Source organism: Theropithecus gelada, chromosome 12 (assembly GCF_003255815.1).
Source record: "Theropithecus gelada isolate Dixy chromosome 12, Tgel_1.0, whole genome shotgun sequence".
NCBI classification, from domain to species: domain Eukaryota; kingdom Metazoa; phylum Chordata; class Mammalia; order Primates; family Cercopithecidae; genus Theropithecus; species Theropithecus gelada.
Genome location: NC_037680.1, coordinates 117,230,271 through 117,257,094, shown reverse-complemented (window position 1 = coordinate 117,257,094; position 26,824 = coordinate 117,230,271). Strand labels below are relative to the sequence as shown.

Sequence of the window (26,824 nt, the reverse complement as noted above, 5' to 3'; positions counted from 1 at the left end):
GAGACCCCTGTTCTCAGTCCCACCTGCAGGTGTCCTCCGGAACTTTCCGGAACCTTCCTGCTGGCCATACATGTGATTTCTTTCCAAGACTGGGGGCACAGTTTTGGTTCTCTTGTCTTTTAAAGCAGCATTCTCGATGGTCTGTGTGTTTGGTTTTGGTTTTAAACAGAAGTTCCCCCCAGCCCCGGCCCCAGCCCCTGTTCGTCCCTGCGAGTCGCTGGTGTTAACTTCTCTCTGTCTTGTCGCACTAACCTCAGTTCAGCCATCTCTGGCTGCAACAGCTACCCTCTTCTGAACACATGCATGAGCGAGCGCATGGCTGCTCTCACCCCCTCCCCCACCTTCTCGAGCCCCGACTCCGACGCCACCGAGCCTGCCGAGGAGCAGAGCGTGGGGGAGGAGGAGGAGGAGGAGGAGGAGGAGGAGGAGGAGGAGGAGGAGGACCTGGAGGACGACGTCTTTCCGGAGCACGAGCTGTGCGACGGCCAGGACCCGTTTTACGACCGGCCCCCCCTGTTCAGTTTAGTAGGAAGGTTGGTGAGGTCGAGGAGAGCATGCTGGGGAGGACCCAGCTCTTTTGCACAGGAGCACTGCTGCGGGCACAGATGGACCACTGGGGCCTGGCCCGGGCCCTCCCAGGGCAGGCGAGGCAGGTGGAGGGGCTGACCTCCTGAGGAGAGCACCCAAGGGCCCCCGGGCCCTGCATCCTTGCAGTGGGGCTGCTCACCCATCCTGGAGACGGTCGCTTTGGGCCAGCAGGGAAGAGTCCGGGTTCCAGGTACAGAAGAAGTAGTGCACCCCGGAGCTTGCAGCTGTGGCCCCAGGCAGGTGGGACTATTTCTGCAGAGAGGCCGTAGGAACCCCAGGGTGGCTCAGGCACCCAATGGCCGAGTTCCTCCCTGAAAGTCCCAGTGCAGGGCCCGAGGGGCATTTGGTAGGTGAGGGCCAGCCACCCCCAAGCTGAATGCCCATTCTGTCATTCTCCTGGGAATCAACACTGTCTTAGCGCAGGCAGCCTCACCCCAGCTCAGCTGTCATCCGGAAGAGACAGAGGCTCCCAGCTGCTCTCAGTGCTCTCCACTCTCTGTGGGGAAAGGAGCTGAACCCAGAGGCAGCCATCCTGACGTCAGGGAAGGCCTTCCTTTTAGGAGTGGGAGGCAACTGCTCACCCTCCCATCTCCCTCTGAAGCGGTGGGGCCTGGGCAAACCATGCCTGTCTAAAGGTGAGGACGACCGCATCCCTCCTGACCTCCGTTGTCATGGCCAGAGATGGGGACATGTGACCCAGTGCCCTCATGGAATGTGCCCTTTGCAGAGAGAAGCTAGTTACCACGTTGCCCAAATCGATGAGAGACCACGGTTGGGAGACAGAATGGAGGCTGGGGAAGCCCAGACCGAGGGAGCAGGCATCCTGCTCTTCTGGCAGATTTGGCAAATCCAACTGCCTTCCTGTTATCATGGAAGGGAAGTCAGGTGAAGGAAAGATCTAGAAACCTGGCTGGAGTAGTCAGAAAGTCAGCTCAGGAAACAGCTGAATTTATATGTTTTTCATATATGAATGTTATAAGATAATTCTTAGTAACAACCTTTTTTGGAGATTAAGATTGCTTCCCTGGGCTAGGCCAGTGGAAGTTTTCAGAAGTCTTGAGCTTGGAGCAGCCATGCTGACAGCTGAAGGCTGAGGGTGGCCCCAGATCACAGAGTTTGCACGAGCTTTACTCTGTCCTTGGGTGGAGATGGTGGAAGGAAAGCCTCGCCCTCCCTCTTGGAAGACAGCAGGTCCCCATGGGCCCATGCCATGGATTTATTCTGATTAATTTTCCCTGAGTGTTACTAGGCTGTAAGGTGAGATAAGCTGGCCCACCAGATAAAAACTTGTGGCACCCTCCCTCTGACATGCTGTGGGCCTGTACTTCCCACTCTACAGCGCCCAAGAGGGAGCAGTGGACCCTAAGGCCAGTTCCATGCAGGCCTCTCTCAGAAAGCCCCGGGCTGTAGGGCCAGGCCCCTGCACCTGCTGGGCCCCAGGAGTGGCTCCGGGTGTCAGGCAGGTGAGGGATCAGGACGCACAGGGGGATGAGGACATCAGGAGAAGTGGGGTGGGGCTCTCGCAGTCTCAGCCAGAAAGAGCTGGGTCCTTCCAACATTTTTTTCCCCTTTTGTGGATTTGAGATTTTACAAAACTACCAAACCAAACAAAAGTCATCAAAGAGAGACCTGGCCCCTATATTGCGGGGTGGTCTGTGAAGGGCTTCATTTGGAATCATCTTAACCTTTTTGGTTTGGCAAGAATTGGCTTCTCCCACGCAGCAGCTGTGCAGGCCCAGCCCTGGGAAGGCCCCTCGTTGATTTTCCTTTAACCTTCTGGTAGCTGCTGGCTCTCTCTCCAAAGCTTCAGCGAAATTGGGGCACCCACTCTTGTCCCCTCTGGAAAGGCTTCCCTGGGTCCCAGCATGCGTCTTTGCACCTCACCAATCTGTGGTTAGCGCCTGCCTCCTCCCTCCCTCCCGCCACACTCAGCCCTCGCTCTGTCTGCCTCTGCTGCCGCCTCTTTCGGGCTGGGTTTCAGTCTGCTTCAAGGTACCCTGGCCTCTGCGGAAGGCCCATCCAGCACTGGCCTCCTGTGTTCCACACTGGGGCTCCTCACCCAAGGCCAGGGTCGGCCCCCAGGGGCCTCTGCCTCTGGCAGTCTGGGGCACCAGGTGACCTGGGGAGGCAGTTGGGTTGGTGACCACTGCCCATATTCCAACAGGAGTGGGCCTGGGGCTCTGATTTCCCCTGGCACAGGTAGGAAACACGGGAAGGGTGGGTGGGCACAGGAGCTGCAGAGAGAGCAGGGCGAGAGGCTGACTGCCTGGGATGAGGGTCCCTGGGAGGGGAGCAGGGCTGGGAAGGGAGCGCAGGTGTCTAGGGCTGGGTCGATAAACGTTGTTGCGGCTCGAGGGCTTCACTCAGGGTCAGCTCTGTGCCTGCCCCCTGGGCTGGCAAGACCACGCCACTCCCTTGAGTCCCACATGGTGCTCTCAGTGGGCTGGGGCCCCTCTCTCTTGGTATTTGCAGCATGGCTGTGGATGGCGTTTCTCGGCCTGAGATCCCGAGAGCCACTCTCTGTGCGTTGGGTGTGTCTGCGGCAGGTAGGGACAGGCCTGGGCTATGTTCTGGCTCCCAACATGTCAGGTTATTTCTGGCACCTGAAGGGCAGGTGGGGGGCATGGCCTGCCCAGGCCTGTTGCCTGGGAGGGTGTCTCCACTGGGCAGAGACGCCAGGCTCCAAGATGCCAGGCACCAGCGCTCTGCCCCATCGCCTCACACTTCGGGTGCATTGGTTGGCATGGTCTCTTCACAGAGTGGGGGGGCACCTTCCAGGCCCAGCTCACAGCTCTCTTGAGGCTGGTGTTGCCACTGGGGCAGTGGATTCCGGGCCCCAGAGGTCCCTTCTGGCTGAACAAGTCTATCACCAAGCCAGGCAGACTGGGACGGGCAGTGGGGAGAGGAGAACACCCGACACTAGAGCCACAGCCAGATCCACGTGTCTCACTGGTGGCCTGGGGCCTGGGTCAGTGCCATGAGGATGCTCACAGGGTGCAGTAGAGATCAGGGAGCATTTGGTGTCAGACCCCAGGAGTCCTTTTCATTGTATAACCTCCACCTGGATGTCCCTCAGGGCCCCACCCCCAGCAGTCCCCACCTTTGGGGCACAATCTGGGCTGCATCTTGCCCATCTGTTTGAAAGCAGCAGCAGTCTGTGGTGCTGCAGTGTCTGGGTCCCCCCAGCTCCCAGCATGAGGACAATCTGAAAAAGCATGAAACAGTCAATCTGCTGAATTAATCAGCTGTGGAACTAGGCAGGTGCCCAGGTGAATTGCCCACTCAGAGTGGGTGGGGAAGTGCCCATGGAAGCCAACCCTGGCCCTAGAAGTAAGCGGTGGAGCTTGGTGTTCACACAGTTGAGCAGAAGAGTCTCGCGCAGGCCCTCACTGCCAGGCCGTGGCCACTTCCTTAATCTCTGTGCCTCAGGCTCTTCCTCTGTGCGATGGGGTATAAGTACCACATTTCATCGTTCTAGTGTGCTGAGACCCTGGGTGGATTTGTTGTGCATCTCCAAGAAAGAAGGGTGCCGCTGGTTGAGTTGAGATGGCTGTTTATTAGGACGTGCCCTGGCGAGGAGATGGGGGTGCGCTGCCTCCCAGGAGACAGAAGAACAAAAGGCCCTGTGTGCTCACCACGGTGCTTGGCCCCTCGGGAGCCTCTACAGATGCTGGCTGCTGTGATTTCTGCCATGATGCTTCATAATGGGATGATCTGAGCCTGGGGCTGTGAGGGACTTGGGCCTCCTCGAGCCCAGCCCCTGTCTGATTTGTGAGGCACTCGCGTCTGTGCTGTGCTGCTGGTGCCTGAGCCCACGGTTGGCAACATGGCAGAAGGCGTCCCCTCAGAGTCAGTTCCACACAGCATTTGTTCAGCAGGGAGGCCCTGTGCAGACAGCCAGGAAGGGGCCTGCCTGCTGCAGTCTCACCATATGACTTGGGACGGGCCTGGCCCCTGCCTCAGTTTACCTGTCTGTGCACGGCCTCAGACACCTTTGGACCTGGCCTGTCAGGGCAGTGGAGGAGGGTGAGGAGGGGGTCAGGTGAGACCCTGAGAGCTAAGAGTGGGGAGGGTGTGGCCCCTTCCCTCACTCAGGGGCAGAAGTCTCCTCCCTCTGGGTGGGGTCCTGGGGAGCTCAGAGGTTTGTGGGTCGCCTTTGTGGTGCCGTGAGTGGCACATGTGGATGGCCCCAGAGCCCAGGGCTCTGCTCACTGCCAGCAGCCCCTGCGGAATTGCCCTAAGCTTCTGGGAAGGCAGCTCTGGCGAGGGGTCTTTGGGGTAGGAGAGGTAGTGTCTGACCCTGTCTGGGTAGCCCTGGACAGCTATAGCCCCTCCTTCCTGTGAGGCTGTGCCAGTGGATTCAGGGACCCCGTGCCTGGGTGTCCTCACCTGGCCCACAGTGGAAGTGGTCCCGGGTCCCGCCCCCTCTCTGAGGGCCACCCTATGGGCTCCCTGCAGAGTAGGGTGGGGATGGGGCAGTCTCTTCATCCTCAGTGCCCTTCTGCCCTCCAACCCTGGGATTTTTGCAGTGGGCACTGGCTCTGGGAAAGGGTGGGGTGGGTAGGGACTGGAGGGCAGGGGCTGGCTCAGAGCCTGGCAGCGTAGACCGTCCCGCCTGGTCTCCTTACGTCTCCCCCAGTGTGGTGCGACAGCCACTGGGAAAAGCCCATGCTGTCTGGTGGCCCAAGTCCTGGCTCTCGCCAGCCCCACTCCTGGACATCTTAGCTTTGCTCAGTTTGTAGCAGCCCCTTTTCCCACCCCCGCTGTCAAGCAGAGACCCTCGTCCGGGAGCCCGGGGTGCCCTGGGGAGGGAAGGCATTGCCGTCCCCCTCCCAAGGGGGTGCTGGTGAGTCCCTGCCTGTAGGGCACCCAGCAGGACTGTGGGGAGGGGCCCCCACCCTGTGGGCCTCAACGTCCTCTCGTGACTAGGGCCAGGCTGAGTTTCCATGGGCGCTTCTGGACATAACCCGGGTGGGTGGCCCAGGGCAGTGGAACCCCAGCCCCAGCACTTAAGTCAGGCAGAGCCACCTGCAGCCCTGTGAGTAACAGGTCCCTGCCTGATGGGCTCCGTGAGTGTGGAGCACTCGCTTCTTGGGGGGCATCTTCAGAGGGCGTGTTGTTCTGGGGAGAGGGCCCAAGAAGCCACCAGGGCTTCCTTTACCCCAGGAGGGAGGACTGAGGAGACTTTCAGGCCCCTGGAGGGCAGCGAGACCCTTTTCCTACTACAAGCCTTGCCTGGGCCATTTTGCGGTGGGGGCAGTGGTCAGGTCTCAGTTTAGCAGAGCCACTCAGAAAGCAAGGGAGATTCCATGGGGATGTGTAAAGTCAGAATGAACGAGACGGCCAAGGGGAAGGTCCTGACAGTTGCTGGGATGCTGGGGCCTCTGAGGAGGGTTGAGGCAGCCGATGAGATGGAGGGTGGGGCTTCTGCGTTGGGAGCAGGAATACCCGGGGCATCCATGGACCCATGGGCCACAAGGCCGAGCTTGACTGTGATGGGGAGGCAGGGCCTGGACCACCAGGGCCACGTGGGGCATGGATGCCCCTGCAAGGAGCTTGGGTGTCACCAAAGGCATGGGAGGATGTCCGACTGGTGCCTTGAGACCTTTCTGGCTGCTGTGGAGCCATGGCAGGGTGGCTGGTGGTGATGGGACAGTTGAGGGGGGCTTCTTGAAGACTTTTGAGGTGGAACTGATGGATTTGATGAGTAGGAGAGGCCACGGTGCTGCTGGTTTCGACTTGCTGCTGCAGGGAAGTCGGAGCGGGGGGTTAGGGGGTGGAGGGAGCAAGGTCAGGAGCCCACCTGAGAGAGGTGTTGGACGTTCACAGCCCGCTGAGTCTCACTCAACCCCTCATCAGTATCTGCTCTGGAATTGAGGGCCCCAGGCACGGCCCTTTCCCATGCCGGAGGTCACGGTGCTCAGAGCCACACCTGCCTGGAGCAGGAAGCAGAGGGTATCCTTCCCCCTGGCTGGGTGGCGTGGGTCTTCCAGGCTCCTCTCTGTCTTCCCAGCTGCCCACATATTGGTCAGCACAGGGAACGCAGCAGCTGTCTGGCGACCGTAGTTGCTCGTGGTCTCTGCCTAGGCTGGTCCTGGGAAAGGAGGGGTCTTGGTGCTCTGGGTTGCACCATGGCCCTGGGGGTGTCCTCAGGGCTCCATTCAGCACTTCCCTGGGCCCTAGACTAAGGGTGCCTCATCTTGGCCAACTCACCTCGGAGCTCCCACCTGCTGAGTTTCTGTTCAGGCAAGGGGTTCTGTGGGGTCTGTGAGTGCCAGGGACCCCTGGGAGGTGGGCAGGAGGCAGAGCAATGCTGGCCATCAGTGCCAGTGTGAAAGGGTGGGCAGCACAGTGTGGTCTGGGTCCTGGTCTGGCCCCCGTCCTCCTTGAAGCAGGCTGAAACCTCCCTCCTCGGGTGCTCCCTTCTCAGGCAGCCAGGTCCGGGCCCAACTGGGCTGTGCCTCTGCTCGCCGCGGCTCATTCCTCGTCCTCCTCTCTGTCCCTTCACCTCCTGTCTCCTCCGAGTGCCCACCCTGCCTGTCCCCGCCCGCTCTTGCTGTCCTGGCCCTGGCTGTCCTGTCCGGCGGCTTCCCTCTGCTTTGCAGCTCCGTGTTGTGTCGTGAGCCAGGCCATGCTGCCACCGCTGCCGTCAGAACACGTGTGGAGGGGTGGCCCATGACCACAGCCTCTACTTCCCCCCAGGGCCTTCGTGTACCTGAGCAACCTGCTGTACCCTGTTCCCCTGGTGCACCGTGTGGCCATCGTCAGCGAGAAGGGCGAGGTGAAGGGCTTCCTCCGCGTGGCCGTCCAGGCCATCTCAGGTGCGTGTGGGTCAAAGGCCGTGTGTGGCGTTGGAGCCTCTGGGGCTGGCTCTCACCTTTGCAGGCAGAGGCAGGGACCTGAGAAGGGCCCTCTGGCCTCATGTAGTGGTCAGTGGGAAGCTGGCCTCAGCTGGCCCTCCACTCTCCCTGGGGTCAACCTGAAGCTGTTTTTCCACCCTGTCCTTAGCTGGCACCTGGGGCCGCTGCCCCCCAGTGGGCCCTGGAGGGGAAACCCCTGCTGCCCAGCTCTTGGCTCTGGCCTCCTGGACTCCCCGGGGTCAGCTGGGGGTGCCTTGGGGGCCGTGCAGGCTGAGCCCAGTGCCATCTGAGCCTGCTCTGGTTGGGGGTCTCCACCTTCCCATCAGGCAGCCCCAGATGGACCCAAGACCACCTGGATCCCTCCCCCAGCCTGCTGCAGAGCAGGTGCTCTCTGTCAACACATCCCACCCACCCGGCTGTCTCCGCAGCCCCAGGAAAGGCTTGCGAGGCGCCGTCCCTGGCCCCTGGGCTCTGCTCAGGGCAGCCCTCCCTGGGGTGCTTCTGGTTCCCTGATGCACTCCCTGGTCTCTCAGGCACAGGCCTGTCCGCCTCCACACTGGGCCTGAAGATGCAGCCCCTCCCTTGGGGGAGGTGGAGACTGGCACTGCTCGGCCCAGGCCCGGTCGGCTCCTGATGGCGGGAGGCACCAGTGCAGCCCCAGAGAGCCTGTGAGCCTTGGTTTGCTCACATGTAAACGGGATCCGTTGTAATGCTCCACACCGGATAGGAATGTTGAAGGGTACTCGAGAACACAGATGTGAAAGAGCTTGGCTGCCTGGGAAGCTGCAGGGCAAGAGGCGGCTTGTGCCATGAGGGAAGGTCCCATTCCCTTCCCAGCCCACCCTGGGCTCCTCCACCAAGGTCTCCCCTCACCAGGGACCACTCTTTTTCCTCTCAAAGGCCTTGGCTGCCTGGGCACCCTGGGGAGGGAGTAGTACAGACAGACAGGCAGGCAGGCAGATGGATGCAGAGAGGACGTGCATCCATGGCTGCAGGGGGGCTCCTGGCTACCTGGCTGGGGCTGCTCAGAGGAGTGACTTGGAGCAGGCTGAGATGGCCATACCCCTCCCCAGATGGCAAGTCCCCCAACTATGAGATGGCTCATATTCTCCACCCTGAGATACCTCATATTCCCCGCAAGATGCAAGATGTCTGGCCCTCCCAGCCCTGCTATCCTGGTTGCCTTGGGCGATTGTAATCCCACCTTATTAATGAAATTAATTTGACTCTGATGTCAAATTCTCCTTAGCCCATAATTTCTTTCTTTTCTTTTTCTTTTTCTTTTTTCTTTTTTTTCTTTTTCTTTTTTTTTTTTTTTTTTTTTTTTTTAATTTTTTTTTTTTTCCAGGCTGGAGTGCAGTGGCTTGATCTCGGCTCACTGTGCAACCTCTGCCTCCCAGTTCAAGTGATTCGCCTGCCTCAGCTTGTTGAGTAGAGTAGCTAGGACTACAGGAGCATACCACCACGCCCAGCTAATTTTTGTGTTTTTAGTAGAGACGGGATTTCACCCTGTTGGCCAGGCTGCTCTCGAACTCCTGACCTCAAGTGATCTGCCCATCTTGGCCTCCCAAAGGGCTGGAATTTCAGGCATGAGCCACCACGCCCGGCCAGCCACCGTGTCCAGCCTAGCCCATGATTTTTAAATGTTGTTTACAGCACCTCCCACTGGCCATGTCTTTACTTGTCATCCAGTTACTGTGATACCACTGTGCTGAGAAGCTGGGGGCCCAGCTGGGGAGGGAGGGTGAGCACCAGGGAAGGGCCCCAGCCCTGCTGCTGCAAGGTGCGGTGTTTACTGGAGCTGCAACGCTCAGGAAAGCTGGGAACACCTATCACCTCCCTCTCCCCTCCAGGAGGGGCCACCGCCACCTCACCAGGTCCTCCCGATCCTGCCTTGTGCCAGCAGCTCCCACCAAGTGGTCAGGACGGCTGAGCAGAGCCATGCTGACCAGTTCCTCCCACTGGCCCCCACCCTGACAGCCACCCCCTGAGAGTGGGGCTGCACCAGAGGCTGTGGGGCTGTCCCATATCCTTGTGAGGGCAACTGCCGTCCTGGTCTGCCCTGGTCAGAGGGGGCCTCTGGGGTCCACGTGGAGGTTGCCCATTTCCCAGGCCCCGGGTTCAATCTCAGTGCAAAGCTCTACCTCTGTCCCGCACCCTATGGGATTGAGAGGTACCCCCACCTCTCAGATGAGGGTAGCCAGTTAGGAAGGTGCACGGCAGCTCTGAGCCCAGGTCTGTGTGCCCAGGTCCACAGCCCCTGGTCTCCCAGGTCATATACTGGGAAACCAGTCTGAGACAGTGCCTGGGAAGTGCTCCTATCCTGGGCTGGGTCACCAGGCCTCCTGCTGGCCATCCTACAACTGGATCATTTTATGTTGGGTGACGCCTAATTGTTTCCCTGTCTGATGGCTGTGGTGGTGGAGAAGGGAACTTAGAAAAGGCCCCGGCCCTTGCACTGGTGGTCTCAGAAGTCTCACCAGCCCTGCCTGTGACCTGGGCAAGGTCGGTTTGCTGTTTCCTCAGCACTGACTCCTCCATGAGCAGGCGCTGGCTGTCGCAGACCATGGCAGGACAGAGCCCAGGGCTTCGGGCAGTGGGTCCACTGAGAGCTTTGAAGGCTGGGGAGTGTGGGCGGATGCACCGGCAGGCCTGGGGAGTTGCGTGGAGGGGCGGTTGGTGGCCCTCAAATGTCTAGACAGGTGATAGGTGGTAGCTTCACCCAGATGGTGGCAGAGGCACGTCGTGATTCTGGAGGTGGAACCAGCAGGGCTGGAGGGGTGGTCTCTGCACATGGGGATGGGGAGGGGCTACCCGGGTTCTGCTTGAGCACCTGGGAATTCGGGCAATATTTGGTTTTGAAAATATAGACTTTGTGACCTCTATCAAAGTGGGCTGTGATGAGGCCGTGGCTGCTTTGGGACCCCTGGGCAGTACAGGCGGGTGGTCGGTGTGCCGGGACATGCCCTGGTTGTCACTGAGCCACGGGTGGCAGCTTCGGTCAGGGGCCTGCTGCCCGCTCTTGCTCCTGTGCCCTCACTTTGACTGCGGGGTGGCCCAGCCTTGCTCTGCCCACACCCGCCTCAGGGGACAAGCTGGGCTCCAACTATTTGCTCCATTTCTCCTGCAGCCGATGAAGAGGCCCCTGATTATGGCTCTGGCGTCCGCCAGTCGGGAACTGCTAAAATCTCCTTTGACGACCAGCATTTTGAAAAGGTACCAAGCTCCCTCCCAAGTCCCAGACCTGGAGGTGCCTGGCGCTCACTGGAGTCCTGTGCACTTTGCTCCTCTAACGCCCCTGTCTCATCCCACGGGCCTTAAGTCCTCTTGGGGTTCTTCCCTCTGGTCCAGAGCACTGAGCCTGCCCTGTCTCTAAGCACACCACGCCCCTTTTCCCGGGTTTGTCCTGACCCCTGGATCCGCCCATCTCCCACCAAGACCGCTCCAGGGTCCAAGCCGGGGCGCAGAGCAGGTGGACAACACTAGCCTCCAGAACAGACACTGAGGTGCAGCCATCCCCACCCTGTCTCCCTTCTCTGGAGCAGTTCTCCTCTGGGTCCCCACAGGACAGCACATCCCACTGCCCCCTTCGCCTGCTCCCTGCCTGCCACCCAGTGAGAATGAGGGGCCCCCGAAGCTGCCTACCTGCGGTCCTCATGTGAAGGGCTGGCGCTGTGTCCAGTGGCATCTGGACCACTCAGTCTCCTCTTCCGCTCTTGAGAGAGAGAGAGGTGGAGGAAGGTCCCCAAAGTGCACCCCAGGCCATGCTCAGGTGGCTCCTGCCCCCAGATTCTGAGACTCGCTTCTCACCCGTGCCCACCTGGCCATGCCGTCACCCGGAACCTGGGTGACCTACTCCCTGAGTGAGGTGGTCTGTCTGCCCAACACCTTTTCTCTTAGAGGGGCTGTCGGTGTTGAGGGTGCCCAAGAAGGGGAGGGGAGAGAGCTAACCTGCTGGGCAAGGGGCCCTGGCAGGCGGGGGTCCGGCTGAACTGAAGACCAGAGAGGCGGGTGGTAAGTTGTTTCCAGGACAGCTCAGACTTCACATAGCCGTAGGCTATAGAATCCAAAGACACACATCCACAGCAGGGGAAACTGAGGCCTGGGGAGGTGGGTGACCCCCACAAGGCAGGGGCAGGTCTGGTGCATGGGTTCATGGAGGCCCCAGCCCAGGCTCTGGGTGGCACAGCCCTCCGGTGGGCCTGTGACAGGGTCTGCGGTGCCCCTCCCCGGCCGGCTCCTGGCTCTCTGTGACTCTGGTCCGTGTCTGATCAGTTCCAGTCCGAGTCTTGCCCCGTGGTGGGGATGTCCCGCTCGGGAACCTCCCAGGAAGAGCTTCGCATCGTGGAGGGCCAGGGCCAGGGTGCAGACGTGGGGCCCTCAGCCGACGAAGTCAACAACAACACCTGTTCAGGTGAGTTCCCCAACCCAGCTGCCCAGGGCGTGGGGCATGCTGAGACCTGGTTCCTGAGCCCGGCCCAGGCCTGTGGCTGGAAGACAATATGGTCTGGAGGTCCATGACTCTCCTTGACTCCCAGCAGCAGTGCCCCCAGAAGGCCTCCTCCTAGACAGCTCCGAGAAAGCCGCCCTGGACGGGCCCCTGGACACTGCCCTGGACCACCTCCGCCTGGGCAGTACCTTCACCTTCCGTGTGACAGTCCTGCAGGCGTCCAGCATCTCTGCCGAATACGCTGACATCTTCTGCCAGTTCAAGTGAGCCCCTGCTGCCTTTGTGTCCCCATGCCGTACAGGGACTCTGTGCCCAAAGCTCCCCTGCCTGGGCACTGAGCAGGGTGCAGGCCATGTTGGTGCCATGTCGGCCCAGCCCCAGCACCCTGAATGCCCCAGCGCCCTCATGTGAGGTGATTCCACCTGGTAAGGTCTCGTCCCAAGTCCCCCACCCCATACCAAAGCACCTCTTCTGCTTTGCAGCTTCATCCACCGCCACGATGAGGCCTTCTCCACGGAGCCCCTGAAGAACACAGGCAGAGGCCCCCCTCTCGGCTTCTACCATGTCCAGAACGTACGTCCCTGGGTGCTTCTCCCCATCCCTGCCACTGACCAACCCTCCCAGGGCCTCTCTGAGCATGGCTCATTCTCCCTCTTCTGAACACCAGTTGTGGGCCAGGGCTGCCCTGAGCACCAGGAACTCCAGTGCCCGGCAGGGCGTAGGAGTAATTTCTGGGCAGTGGGAGACCCTTGATGGGTTTACGACTGGGAGATGGGGGCTGCTCAGAGCCCCTGAGAGCTGCCCATGGTGAGCATAGAGCCGACGGGGAGCCGGATGCAGGTGCAGTGGGGCCTGGGGTTTGTACTGAGGGCTGCGGGTGCTCAGTGAAGGCAGCCCTGGCTTGAGTGTTGGGAATGGTAAGGAGGCAGGGTCACAGGGGCTGCAGGGTGCCGGCAATGTCCTGAGAGGTCTGGAAAACTCCAGGCAGGAGGGTGATGGCAGCTGGGCTGCTAGGATGATGGAGAGGAGGGGCCTTTAGGGCAGAGCAGCTCCTCCTGGAGGCGGGAGAACTGGGCTCCTGGGGCAGCAGGGGAAAGAGGTGCCTAACAGTGATAAGGAAAGCTACCAGGGAGCCAGGCTTTGAGTGCCAGGCCGCAGGTGTAGATTTGGCAGGGCTGATAACCTGCAGACTCAGTGAGTTAGTTGACTGGGACTTCTGTCACAAAGCACCATAGATGGGGGCATCTCAAACAACAGAAATGTGGCCTCCCACGGCTCTGGAGGCTGGAAGCTCAGGATGAGGGTGTGGGCAGGGTCGCCTCCTTCTTAGGCCTCTATCCTTGGCTTATAGAACAGCTGCCTCTTCCTTGTGTCTGTCCGCATGGCCCTCCCCGTCTGCGTAGGTCTGGGCCCAAACCTTCCCTTTTCATAGGGACAGCAGCCATGCTGGATTGGGACCCACTCTGATGACCTCTCTTTAGCTCCATTATCTCTGTAAAGGCCCTATCTCAGGACACACTCTCATTCTGAAGTCCTGGGGTTAGGACTTCAACATATGAATTTGGTGAGGGGGACACGGTCCAACCCGTAACTCTTGCTGAGTGGGGCAGGGCCCAAGAAGGGGCGCCCTGCAGAGACCAGCACTGCCCTCTGTCACCTTTCCCAGCTCTGTGTTCTGAAAGGGCAGCTGACCACGCGGCCCCTGTTCATCCTGGGGAGAGAGGCCGAGGGGCACACTCCAGAGTCCGTCTGGGGCATGTGGTGGGAGGAGGGGCTGGGCTGAAGGGCCTAGAGGAGGCTGCTGCCCCTGGGCAGAGGTGGGCCCAGCTAAGGGTCCCAGATCTGGGCCTGAAGCACTTAGCTCACTGATGTGACTCTCCTTCCCCCTTGAATGTGGCCTGGCCGTGCCCTCCTGTCCTCCCACCTGCCTGCCCACCAGATCGCAGTGGAGGTGACCAAGTCCTTCATTGAGTACATCAAGAGCCAGCCCATTGTGTTCGAGGTTTTCGGCCACTACCAGCAGCACCCGTTCCCGCCCCTCTGCAAGGATGTGCTCAGGTCAGTGCCCTGGGTCGGGGGTTCGGGGTTGCAGTCCTCAAAGCCCCTGCCCGGATCTTTTCATCCAGCTGTCTTGAAGCTGCAGAGCCTATGCACCCCCTGAAACCCACCTCCCCTGCCAATCCAGGAGGCCTTTTGCCCAAGGCTGGCAGAACTCAGAGAGCGATTAAGAGCTCTGGGCCTTCCCACAGCTTCTCTCCTTCAGGACTGCAAAGGGTTCCTTGTGAGCATTGCTTGACCTCCTGCTGGCCTGGGCAGTGTGCAGGGGCTGCCAGCTGTAGGATGCTGGGGTGGCCCCGGGGAGACCACTTCTGCTGCTGACCAAGGACCCCAGGAAAGGGGCCCAGCTGTGCCACACCCTGAGGAAGCCCGGCCTAGCTCCCTCAGTCCATGCAGCCTCCTGAGACCTGGAAAATGGAGGCTCAGAGAGACTCGTGGGGCTGGGACGTGAAGTCAGGACTTCCACTCAGGCCATCTCACCCAGACCCTTGAAGGTGGATGGGAGTGTCTACCCTGGGCCAAGCCGGCCCCTCTGGGCACCTCGAGTGCAGAGAGAACAGCAGAGAGGCCTCGGGTGGGCCCTTGTCTTCCCATCTCCAACTCCCCTCAGCTGTCAGGCAGGACTGGGAGCTCAGGGGCCCTCCAGTGTGTCAGGGAAAGAGAAGGGCAATGAAGGCTTTGCTTTGGGGCTGCTTGTCTGTCCTTGGGAGTGCCTGAGGGACTCTGGACTGGAAGCCAGAGCTTGAACCTTGCCCTGGTTTCCTGTGGCCTCTGGGATGGAATCTGGGGTCCCAAGGGTCCCTCCTCTTCCTCCCACCCAAGCTGTTGGACAGTCTTGGAGAAGAGAGGGTGAGAGGGGGCAGGGATGGGCACCTGGGGCCAGTAGCCCTCTGTCTCCTTCTGACCCCTCCCACCCAGGGTCCCACAGACACCTCACACTGGTGTTTCTTTCTCCACAGCCCCCTGAGGCCCTCGCGCCGCCACTTCCCTCGGGTCATGCCACTGTCCAAGCCAGGTAGGAAGGGTCTCTGGAGCCATCTCAGGGCAATGGGCTCCCCTCACTGTGGGTGCTGTAGTGGGCTGGGCCCCCGCAGTGGATGCTGTCCTCTGTGACGGGGCTGTGCCCTCCCAGGCACTCTGGGGCCACCCTGAGCCTGTCAGACCTCATGGGGTCCCCATGGAGCAAGGGTCTGCCCTGTGCCCAGAGAGTAGCCTGGAGCTGGTGGCAGAGGTGTGGGGAGCCGAGGAAGGAAGACAGCAAGGGGGCTGGGGGCTTTGATGGGACTTCAGGCATCTCAGCTGAATACAGAGAGGTAGAGATTTGGGGGTGAAGGGCAGTCTAGGAAGCTCCTTCATGGGGGTCCAAGGCTGGAGGTGGGAGTGAGAGCGTGGGGTCAGTCAGGGAGGAGTATTTGTCAGAGCTTTTGCCCGGAGCCTGGAGCCTCTGCCTGAGGGAACAGGTGGGTCGTGGAATAGCACTTGAGATTCATTGGCTTTTAGTTAAAAGAGTGGAGTTTATTCCCTGCAAGACCAAAACCCGAGGACATGGTTGGGGGAGAGCTAAAGGCAGCCAGACTGAGGCCCGGCAGGTGTGGCTGAGTCCCTCACAGCCCAGAAACCCTCCTGAAGGAGGGAGTGTGGTCCCAGAGGGTAGGGGCCTGTGTGAGAAGCTGCCTCTGCAGCTGGTGGGTGGAGGCACTGGGTCTGCACACGTGGTGACTAGGTGTCAGCCTCTTGTGCCTGCCTTGCAAGGACCCTGTCCTTTGAACCCCTGTAAGATGAAGGTTTGCAGGCTGAGGACACTGTGGGAGGACACCCTCCAGCTGCTGCGGAGCCAGTCCCTGGTCTGTACAGGTTTTGTGGCCCGCAGTATGGGTTCCCTGAGATTCAGTCTTCCCCACAGCCTGCAAGAAAGACCTGTAGATCCATATTTGTAGGGGAGGCAGAGGAGGCTCAGATGGGACTTGCTAGAGGAGGACCTGTGTGATGGGTCTCAGAGAAGGGAGTGCTGGACAGAGGTGGGTGAAGGATGCGAGGACAGAGGCTGTTTGTCAGGAGCTGGACATGAGTGGAGGGCCAGTGGGAGCTGAGGGACAGGGCCTCTTGGGCCAGGCCTGGGTGCTGGTGAGATGTGCTTGGACTGGTACAGTAGGCTGTAGCCAAGGTGTGGTGTAGGCGATGGGCCTGGCAGCATGGCAGAGGGGCCCTGTGAGGGTTGTGGGGCTTTTGAACAAGTGTATCTGTGGCTGCCCTGTTGGTTCTTGGGGTCTTGACCACTGTTCTCCTCATGAGCTGTGCCCCGTGTGCATGGCCACGTAGCTTTCCTAGCCAGGGCACAGAGAACGTGAGCGTCCGTGTGACGTGCTGAGGCCACAGAGCGCCCAGGACCCCGTGTATCTTGGGAATGACTGGGGTTGGCTGGTTGTTTCCCTTGAGGAGGGGGAGGTGCCCTCATTGCCTCTGAGCCCCCTTGGCCCTGGCACCTCCTCCTTGAGTGTTCCCTTGGCACGTGATGGGTCAGGTCTCCCATCCACGCATGCTGCCTTCCTGTCCCTACAGTACCCGCCACCAAGCTCAGCACGCTGACGCGGCCCTGTCCGGGGCCCTGCCACTGCAAGTATGACCTGCTGGTCTACTTCGAGATCTGTGAGCTGGAGGCCAATGGCGAGTGAGTGCTGGTGCCAGGACCCCCAGGGTGTGAGTGTGGAGGGGATGGGGCGGAGAGGGACGAGGACCTGAGCTGCCTGAGGGTTGCCAGCATCCAGTCATCCTTCCAGCAGGTGTTCACTGCAGACCTCTTGTGGGCCCAGCCTCATCTTGGTCCTGGGGAGTAAAAGCAGACAAAGCTCCCTGCTGTCCTGGAGGAACTGGCATGGGGGGCAGGGAGGTGCTGGACAGATAAGCACCTGAATTGGTGGCCCCATGGTCCTGAGCACTAGGACAGCACACCAGGGTATGGGTCGGGGACGGGGCGGTAGAAGGCACTTACAAAGTGATCAAGGGACTTTTGAGCAAAGACCTGAAGGAGGTGGGAGGGGAGCCCTGAGGCCCTGGGGAGGCAGGTTCCAGGGCCCCAGTGCTGAGGCCAGTGGGGATCTGCCTGGTGCCCTGGGGGCAGCTGGGAGCTGGGCTGTAGCTGGCAGCTCAGGGTGGGGCCTGGTGGAGACTCAGGTCCTTGCCCAGAGTGGGACAGGAGCCTTAGAGGTTGGAGCAGATGAGCCCATCTGCTAGGATTTCCTCTGGATCCTCTGGTCTTGGGTTGCGGATCTGCAGGGCACCAGAGAAAGCAGAGGACGCTTGGGAACTTACAAAGATCCAGCCCAGAGGGACCAGGCCGTGCCATACTGTGTCTCCCTGTTGGACACCCTGCCAGTCCAGTGGGCAGGGCTGGGAGGCAATAGCCAAGGAGGCCTGGTGGGTTTCTGTGCTCAGCTGACCCTGGTCTCCATGGATCAGGCCGCCTGATCTTCACCAGAGGGAGCTGCTGATTTTTCCCTGTTTTTGCTCCCGTCCACTGTGTCCTGTGCTGCAGGGAGGGCAGGGAGGAGGGGCCGGCCGCTCCTCACATGTGTCTCTCTCTTCCAGTTACATCCCAGCCGTGGTGGACCACCGTGGGGGCATGCCATGCATGGGGACCTTCCTCCTCCACCAGGTGTGAGCCCCTCCCAGCCCTACCCTGCCTGTGTCCCCTCCCCAACCTCTACCAGGTGTGAACCTCTCCCTGCCCCTACCCTGCCTGTGTCCCCTCCCCCACCTCCACCAGGTGTGAGCCTCTCCCTGTCCCTACCCTGCCTGTGTACCCCTCCCCGACCCCAAGTGGCCCCCTGAGCCGTCTGATCATATCCTCTCACCTGGCACCGGCAGGGCATCCAGCGACGGATAACAGTGACACTGCTGCACGAGACAGGCAGCCATATCCGCTGGAAGGAAGTGCGCGAGCTGGTCGTAGGTGAGCACAGTGTGGGGGCTGCCTTGGGGGGTGGGGCCGAGCTGGTGGGAAGAGTACAGACCCTGAGCTGGATGCCCGGGTTCTAATCACACCTCTGCGTCTGTTGCTGCGTGACCCTGGCCAAGTCACATAACCTCTCTGTGGGTCACTTCCTCGCCTGAAAAGGAGAGCCTTGGACCTGGGTGGCGATCTGCAAATTTCTATTTAATCAGTGTATTGGACTTCTGGGGCTGCCGTGACAACATGCCACAAACCAGGTAGCTTCAGACAGCAGACATTTATCATCTCACACTTCTGGAGGCCAGAAGTCCAAAATCAAGGTTCCGGCAAGAGACACTCTCTCTGAAACCTGTTGGGGAAAATCCTTCCCAGCCTCTTCCAGCTCCTGGTGGTGGCCAGCATCTTGGGCGACCCTGGCCTGCAGACGCATCACTGCATTTTCACAGGCTTCTGCTATCCTGTGTCTTGCTGTAGCCCTTTCTCCTAAGGACATCTGGCGGGTTGGATTAGAGGCCCATCCTGCTCCAGGGTTGACCATATCTTTACTCAGCTTGATCACCTCTGCAAAGCCCTACTTCCAAATAAGGTCCCATTTGGACGTCCTGGAGGGCAGGACTTCCATGTATATTTTTCGGGGTCACAATTCCGCCCATAACCATCACCAAGGATCTTACACTCTTTTCTTCCATGACCTCATGTTTTGAACTCGGGTCCACCAAATGTTTCCTTTGCTAAGGTGGAAAGAATTTGTCTTCTCAATTTTCATTCAAGGAGGCAGATAGTCATCCATTCAGTGTGTCACTAGCATGAGGCCAGCCCAGCCCTGCCTTGCCCGACATTGCCATGGCCGGGCTGGGTGACCGCTCAAGGTGACTTCCCTGGGGCTGGAGCCGTCACCCTGTGTCCCAGTGCAGGACTGTAAACAGGAAGTTCCAGGCACACCAGGATACATGCTTATGTTTTACAAGTTTTGTGTCTAATTTCACATGAATCAGAAAGTCATGGAACAAGCACCCGAACCCTCCTTTCAGAGGTTGTTTAGGGCAAGCCTAAAAGAGTGAATTGATTTACAGGCAGAATGTTAGCAAATACACAGCTTATGGACCCGGCCACATGGTAGTTGAGGAACGATCCCTGGGGCACCACTGCCCCATATTCTGAGTCCTGGTCTCACTTCCCTCAAGGCAGACAGGAGAGAAGGAAGCGGGGAAGCTGGATCTGCATGGTTGAAAGGACGCATCCCCCGGGCCTCGGCCCGTTGCCCCTCAGACCCTGCCGGCTCAGATCCCACATTCTTTTCCCCACCTCCTTTCTAAAAATGCCAACAGGAGTGTCTGTTTATGTGGGGTGGGGGGATCAGGGATGCTATTTAAGGGGATTTGGGGAGATATGGTATGGACCCCAGTGCCCCTCTTCAGGCTAAGGGGTTTGGGCTCCGCCTCTCTGGGCTTCATGACTGAGCAGCCCTGTGATTGGACTCAGGGCAAAGAGCAGCCAAGTCACTTTCTGGGGAGTACCTAGCCTCTCTCCTGCTCCTCACCTGGGACCTGATCTCACTGTTCACAGCCTTCTCCGAGCTCAGCATCCCTCCCAAGAGGGCCATGGGACTTTCCAGCCCTGTGAGTTGGACAAGACTGTGGGCAGGGGGTCAGTGAAAGGGATGAAAGTCAAGGAGAGACCCCAGGTGTCCATGAGCAGTGAGTGGGTGCACCCTTGGAGGCAGGGGAGGGAGTCGAGGTGCGGACAACAGAGGCTCAGGACCCCAGCCCAACCCCTGGCACTCTGCCCAGACCAATGGGCTCATGGGTGTCAGTTTTGTGGGCCAGGTACTTGGTCAGACTCAGAGCAGGCTGAACACCGCTCAAGTGCAGGCCCCGAGGGCTGAGAGTGGCTGCATCCCCTCCCCGAGGGCTGGGAGTGGCTCTGCCCAGGCAGCAATCCCTGCAGCTGAGCTGCTTCTCTGCCATGGGTGCTGCCCCAGCATGGACCCAGAGGGCCCTGGCATAGGGAAGGGCACTTTGCTGGGATCCACCTGCCTCCTCCCAGGACCAAGGTGCTGCAAAGTCATGGGTCGGAGTTCCAGCAATGGGCTGAGGCAGGCCCAGTGTGCACCTGTCAACACAAAATCCTAGCATGTCCTGGGTTTTGTCTTGTCCATGCGTGGTGGAGGAGAGGGAAGCCTGTCGTTCCTTCCTGATGCAACAAAGAAAATGTGCACATGTTTGTTTACTCCTTTGAATGAGCAGAACTGTCACTGTCTGGCCAAGAAATTACTAGGTGAAGCCACTAGGCAGTTTTCCTGCCTGATAACAGCTCTGGTGTCTTTCACAGAGACAGACAGACACCCCCAGTGCATACATCTTAGCAGGCTCTCCTGGAAATGCCCCTTGTAAGAAGAGGTTATATGGCACAGATAGTGTCCTCTCCTCTCCCCTCCCATCCCTCCCCTCCTCTGCTCTCCTTTCCCTGCCTCCCTCCCTCCCTTTCCTTGTTATTATCATTATTTTTAGGTGTAAGAAGAAGCAGGAACATTCCTCCTCTGTGTCTTGCTTAGCCTTCCTTTTCCAGCAGTCGGGAAGGCCTATGGTTTCCAGGCTAAGCACCTGCATTTGTCAGTGTGTGTACGGGGGTGTTCACTGTGGCCGAGAGACAGACAAGAAAGACCGTGGAGCAGTAACTGCACATGGCCCCTGGGTCGCCGAGGACCCTGCAGGGCCTCCCTGTTCCCCCTGGCACTGCCTCTGACCAATGCTTTAGTGACCACGTGGGGAGCTGGCTTGCTGACAGCACCCTCACCTGAGGCAGCCAGCAGGGCCCAGGGTCCCACCTGCCCCCTGGGAAGTGACCCGTGCCCCGTTGCCTTTTCTGCAGGCCGCATCCGAAACACTCCAGAGACTGACGAGTCCCTGATCGACCCCAACATCTTGTCTCTCAATATCCTCTCTTCCGGATACATTCACCCAGCCCAAGATGACCGGTGAGTCGGAGACTCCCTGGAGACAGGGCCCAGGGCATGTTCCCAGCCTGCGAGGCCCTCGGCCAAGCTGGCACAGGGTCCAGCCACACAACGTGACCCGCTCAACGCTCTCCTGTCCCTCCCTCCTGGCACCTGCAGGAGCTGCGCGGTGAGGGGCTGGTGGCCTCTGCGCCCCCGACTCCTCGTTTGTGCACCCCGTCGCTGGTTCAGGCATCATCCCCATGCCCGTTTGTTCATCACCAAGCAGAGGGGCCAGTTCAGGGGCTGGAGGATGAGCTGAGTGCTGTCCTTGGGAGTTTTGTTGTTGGGTGGTGTGGGGACAAGTGGCTGTATATCCAAGGACCGTGCTGCTGTGGGCAAGTCAGTGGCCTCTGGCAGGCGTCCTGGGGCTAGGGGTCGAGCAGCTGGGGTGGGGCGCCCACAGGCACTGCTTGGCACAGGCCCCTCACCACCAGGCTGCTCCTTTCTACACTCCCTTGCATGGCCAAGACCCCACAATCTGGGCAGTCCCAGTCCGACCTCATTTGGGCTGGGGGTTCGGCGCTCTGGGATGTCTGTGGCAGCTCTGTCGGGGTCTGCTGGGGTTAGGGGATGGGAGAAGGAGGCAGCCCCTGCGGTTGGCCTGGGCAGGTGGCTCAGCACTACCAGGCACAGCCCTGGTGGGTGGGGATGTCCCTCGGGCTCCACTGCATCCCAGATGCTGCCTTCCAGGGGCTTGGGGAAAGTGGGGCGGGAGCTCCAGTGTCCAGTCCCGGCTGATCCCTGGGGGCTCGACCTGACTCATGATGCACAAACCCAGAGGGGACCCTCAGAGCTGGAGCCGCGGGTGTCTCCATGGCTGTGTTTGTAGGAAAACATCTTTGAGGGCCTCCCTGCAAGGAGAGTCAAGGTCATAAGGAAGGAGGGTGCTGGGGGGCGTCGTCTCCTATTCTTCTGACTTGGGTCCAGACAGAGCTTGGTTTCATCAGAAACACCCGGAAAGTGAGCTATCGGGGCTTAGCACCGCAGTAAGGAGGGCACTGCAGGGGCAGCCAGGGCAGGGGACAGCTGGATAGTCAGGGTGGGCACAGCGCTGAATAGTAGGGGGTGGGGGTTGGACAGAGGCCTGGGCAGGGCGGATGCAGCTCTGGTCCCAGCCCTGCCTGTGGCCTTCCAGAGGGAACTTGCCCTGCACTCATGTCCACAGGAGGGTGGAGAATTCGGGGTGTTCTATGTGGAGGTGGCGCCATGATGGGGGGAACACGTCTGGGACAGGGGCAGGTGAGGCAGACCAGGTGGGATGGGTCGGGGCTTGGGGGCTTCCTCGTGCCTTGCTTCTCCTGCCACCATGAGAACGCTCCCTGGTGAGGCGTGGAGAAGGCCTGGAGGCCCCAGCACGGGCACTGCCTGCAGGGTGTGGGCTGCTGTCCCTGGGCTGTGGGGGACCAGGAACTGGAGTCGGGGGTGGGGCCCAGAAGGGCAGGTCTGCTATGTGAGATGTGCTTTGGATCCCGGGAGATGACCTCATTACCTGATTTTCCTGACCTCTGACCCTCCCTCAGCCCAGGCAGCTCCTGGGGTGGGGTGGGCAGGGCCTCCAGTCCCCCAACCCCACCTGCTATCTCCCTGCACAGAGGGCTGAGTTTCTGAGGTCTTCCTCAGATCAGCTGCCATGGGTGACATAGGAGGGAGCAGCTCATGGCTGGACCTCAGGCCCCTATTCCTGGAGGCCCGAGAACCTGTCACTGAAGGGGCTTTGGCCACACACCCGGAGGGCTGTGAGACATGGGGCCGGTCCCACGGTGCCTCTGGGGTTGGTGCAGTCCTGTGCTGGGGTCGTGGCCCTGGGTCTGAGAAAGGAGGAAGGCGCGTTGCGTGGGCGTGGCCTCCCCGAAGCGGCTTTGGCCCTCGCTTGGCTCCTGCCCGTGCTGGCAGCTCCCTCCCCCAGCCCTGCCCTAGAGCAGTCTCGGGGACTGTCCTCTGCTGGCACCCCCAGGCAGGCACCATCCTGTGGCTTGGCTGACCAGGCCAGTGGGCCTTCCTGTGCCATGGACGGTGCTGGCGTCCTCAGCCCCGTGCGGGGCCGGGCTGCTTCAAGGCCTCTCTCTGCGACGTGCGGAGGCTCAGGAGCCCCGGCTTCTGGCTCTGGCCTGGGGCCTCGGCCGCCCATGCGCTTTGCCATGGCCTTGCCTCCCACCTGCTCCCAGGTCCTGTGCTTTGCAGCCTCCCCGGCTCAGAGTGGGCCTGTGGCCACAGGCCGCTTCCCTCTGCCTGTCCCCTGCCCCGCTCCCGCTGCGCTGCCCGGCCCTCACTAACCGTGTGATTGTTTGTGTTTTGCAGGCAGTTTCTTGATTCGGACATACCTAGGTATCATCTGTGTCCCTTGGTTTCATTTCAGCCTCTTCTTTCCTCCCTGCTCCTCCCCTGACCGCCCCCCACACCCCTGAGAAGTTAACTTCCAGCTTCCTGGACTCCTCACACACGTGCTCACCTGTCCTCCTGTTCCTCCCGTCTTCTTTCTTTTTATTCTCTTGGAATCTTGGTTTGATTTATTTATTGCTTTCCCACCCCGTCCTCTTGGCTGAGTCCCTTCTTCCCCAACTCCTGATTCTGGCTGCTTTGTAGTTTCCTGCTCCCCAGTAGACACTGGCTGGCCTCCTGCTCCTCCTGCCCCAGCCTTGCCCGCCCCGCACCACACCTAGCCCTGTGGATGGGCGTGGCATCCCGCACGCTGCTGGCTGGCCCGCTGCCCTTGGCTGCACCACCCTGTGAGGACCAGCCCCACTCCCCTCTCCCTGCAAGGGGCCTTAGCAGGCAGAGCCGTGAGCACAGGGGATGGGGAAGGGCAGACAGGAGCCAGCCCAGGAGACCCTCACACTCCGGCACATTCCACAGCCTCTCGTGAGTCCCTCGCCTGGCTAGGCCAGGAGGAGGGACAGCGGCTCCAGCCACGCTCCTCTGGCTGTGGCCACCAAGCATCCTTTTGTGGAAGTGGCGGGTGGTGAATTCATTAAGAGACCAGAGAGTCCCAGACTCAGGTTGTCCAACAGATTCCCTTTTCCCCGGCTGCAGTGAGGCCCCCGCCCATGCCAGCCTGGGGCAGGGAGTCGGCGAGACCCTGGGGATGGAGGGCCTCCAAGTCCCTAATCCAGACACTGGTGAGAACTCGAGTCTGTTCCAAGTGGAAGGTCAAGGCTGCCTGCTCCTGTGTCCCTGCATGACTGTGGCCAGCGTCACGGCAGTTATCCTGTGGGGTGGTGTCTGTGAAGTGAACTGAGCAGCAGAAGGCCTTTCAGACCAATGTTGGACCTTTAAGCCCTGCAGTCGGGAGGTGTGAGGCTGCTCCTGGCACAGGGGCCCAGGGCAGTGGGGCTTGGCCAGCACTTTCTGAGGCCACATCCTTGTCAGTTCATGTTGCTATGGGTCAGGACAGATGATTGACAACTGTGGCTAAGGGACCGTGGCCAGGAGAAGACTCTGCCCAGGGGTGGCAGGGCCAGAGTCCCCATTGGCATGGTCCCTTGAGCATGTGCACACACACCTCTTTCCATGAACAGATCTTTTCCGAAGGCTGCTGCACCAGCTCTCCCTGGGGACCTGGGTGCAGCAGAGACCCTGTCAAGCGACCCTGTGATGGTGGCTGCACTGAGGAGGGAGCACAGCCCTGCAGGGCCTGAGCGGGGCCTCCCTCTCCCTGCAGTGAGTCCGGCGGGCTTGCAGGAGGAGGAGACGGCATCTGGCTAGCTGGTCCTGGAGTCAGCTGGCCTGCCTCTGGGAGTTTCCCTATGCTCAGAAAGATCTGGGTTTGGGGAGCCCATCAGCTTGGGCTCTAATTTAGGAGCTGTTTTCTGGGCACGGGGAGGTTTCCGGCCCGTCAGTGTGATCTCATGGCAGGGATTTGTCTGTATTTTGTTCAAGTTTGAGCTGTGCAGTGTTTAGGTCCCACACCCTCTGCACATTTGAGGGGATGCTCAGGCTGGTCCCAGACACCCCCAGGTATAAATAAACGTTAGCACCGCCAGGAAGGCTCCTGTAACGCAGGCAAACGGTGGCACTGTGGGAGGAGAGGAACTTTCCCTCCCTCGCCAGCCCCTGGGCTTTGGGGGCCCATGTACCTGTACCCGAGTGAGGGGTTGGGCCCTCTTGTGGCTGTTCCCCCGTTCCAGAATGAGCTTGCCGGCCCACACCCCATGGGCAGCAGGCTTGGGACTTGGCCTGCGTAGACCTCAAGCTCAGGGCGTGAAGAGGGAAGGAGAGGGTGGTGTCGGAGTCCTGAGAATCAGACTTGAGCGTCCTTCCTGGGGCCCTGTTCTGCCAGGCCTGGTCTGCCAGACCGTGATGGGCAGTGCTGTGGACCAGCAGGTGGGTGGGTGTGGTGCAGGACGTCTCATCCCAGACATCTGCAGTGGGCAGGGACCCTGGGGCTTACAGCGGAGGCATTTGCTGACTGTGTGGATGTGGATAAGCAGGGGCTCTGGTAGAGCCTTGTTTCCATCCCCAAGAGTGAGGATGGTGATAGCCCCTGTGCTGAGCCGTGGTGAGAGGAGAGAGAGAGGATGCTGGGGAAGCGCTCGGTGAGGGCCGGCACCTGTCACTTTCTGCGTGTGAGTCACACTGTTGGTGTCACCACTGCCTAGCTGGCTGTCACTGTGAAACTCCGTGGTTCCTGAGCAAACGTGTCTCTTATCCCAGTCATTACCATTGTGCTCAGGGGGCCGCACTGGGAAGCTGTGGGTGTCTCTCATACGCATGCGCACACGGAGTGCAGGGTGAAGACGGGGTGTATGTGACGTACTCCTTGTTTGTAGAGAGATTGGCTCCAACCTCCTACCCTGTATTCCTACATCTTACCCAGGGTCGTGTAGGCTGCCTGCCCCAGGGCCACAGGGGTTGACCTGCCTGAAGCAGGAGTCAACAGGGGCCTTCAAAGCCAGGGTGTCTCCCTGAGATGGTGACAAGGAGCCAGGGAGCAGCAGGACCCGTGGCCACCCTGGCCGCCCAGCAGCATGGGGCTCGTTTCTCCAGAGAAACAGTCCAGCTCTGATGTCCTGAGGCTTCTCCAGCCTTGTTGGGAAGGTCCAGCGGCAAGCTCAGTCTCCCCTCTGTCCTTCCCTGCTGTGCCGTTGGTGGGGCTGCAGCGTTCACCCACACAGTCATTCATCTTTCACGTGTGCCTCAGCCACTCATGTGAGCCCACATCCTGTGGGATTAAAGGCAAAATCAGGAAAAGTCTGTCCAGGTGGGTCAGAGCCTGGCCAGGAAGCTCATTCACCCTCTCATCCCTCCCTCATCCCCTCATCCCTCCCTCATTCCTCCCTCATTCCCCCTCATCTCATCTCTTCCTCATACCCTCATCCCTCCCTCATTCCCCCTCATCTCCTCGTCTCTTCCTCATTCTCCCTCATCCCCTCATCCCTCCATCATCCCCTCATCCCTCCCTCATTCCCCCTCATCTCTTCATCTCTTCCTCATTCTCCCTCATCCCCTCATCCCTCCCTCATTCCCCCTCATTTCCTCATCTCTTCCTCATTCTCCCTCATCCCCTCATCTCTCCCTCATCCCCTCATCCCTCCCTCATCCCCTTATCCCTTCCTCATGCCCTCATCTCATCCCTTTCTCATAACCTCATCTCTCCCTCATCCATTCCTCATCCCTTACTCTTCCCCATCCCCTCATCCCTCCCTCATCCCTCTGTCATCCCTCCCTCATCCCTCCCTCATCCCCTCATCCCTCCCTCATTCCCCCTTATTCCCTTATCTCTCCCTCATTCCTCCCTCATCCCTTCATCCCTCCCTCATCCCCTCATCCCTCCCTCATCCCCTCATCCCTCCCTCATCCCCTCATCTCTCCCTCATTCCTCTCTCATCCCCTCATCCCTCCCTCATCCCCTCATCCTCCCTCATCCCTTCCTCATATCCTCATCTCTCCCTCATCCATTCCTCATCCCTTATTCTTCCCCATCC

General features: G+C 60.1%; 1 protein-coding gene across 1 annotated transcript in view; it reads left to right on the top strand.

Annotated features, from left to right (window-relative positions):
• The window catches only part of KIF1A (kinesin family member 1A), a 106,692-nt gene that overhangs the window by 63,513 nt on the left and 16,355 nt on the right, over nucleotides 1-26,824 (top strand). Inside the window, exons 28-39 of the mRNA XM_025404211.1 lie at nucleotides 258-533; nucleotides 7,291-7,409; nucleotides 10,579-10,664; nucleotides 11,724-11,862; nucleotides 11,990-12,161; nucleotides 12,381-12,471; nucleotides 13,838-13,956; nucleotides 14,916-14,971; nucleotides 16,516-16,624; nucleotides 17,542-17,608; nucleotides 17,821-17,905; nucleotides 20,777-20,882. Coding sequence (XP_025259996.1) covers nucleotides 258-533; nucleotides 7,291-7,409; nucleotides 10,579-10,664; nucleotides 11,724-11,862; nucleotides 11,990-12,161; nucleotides 12,381-12,471; nucleotides 13,838-13,956; nucleotides 14,916-14,971; nucleotides 16,516-16,624; nucleotides 17,542-17,608; nucleotides 17,821-17,905; nucleotides 20,777-20,882 — 1,425 coding nt within the window. The remainder of the gene's footprint in view (nucleotides 1-257; nucleotides 534-7,290; nucleotides 7,410-10,578; nucleotides 10,665-11,723; nucleotides 11,863-11,989; nucleotides 12,162-12,380; nucleotides 12,472-13,837; nucleotides 13,957-14,915; nucleotides 14,972-16,515; nucleotides 16,625-17,541; nucleotides 17,609-17,820; nucleotides 17,906-20,776; nucleotides 20,883-26,824) is intronic.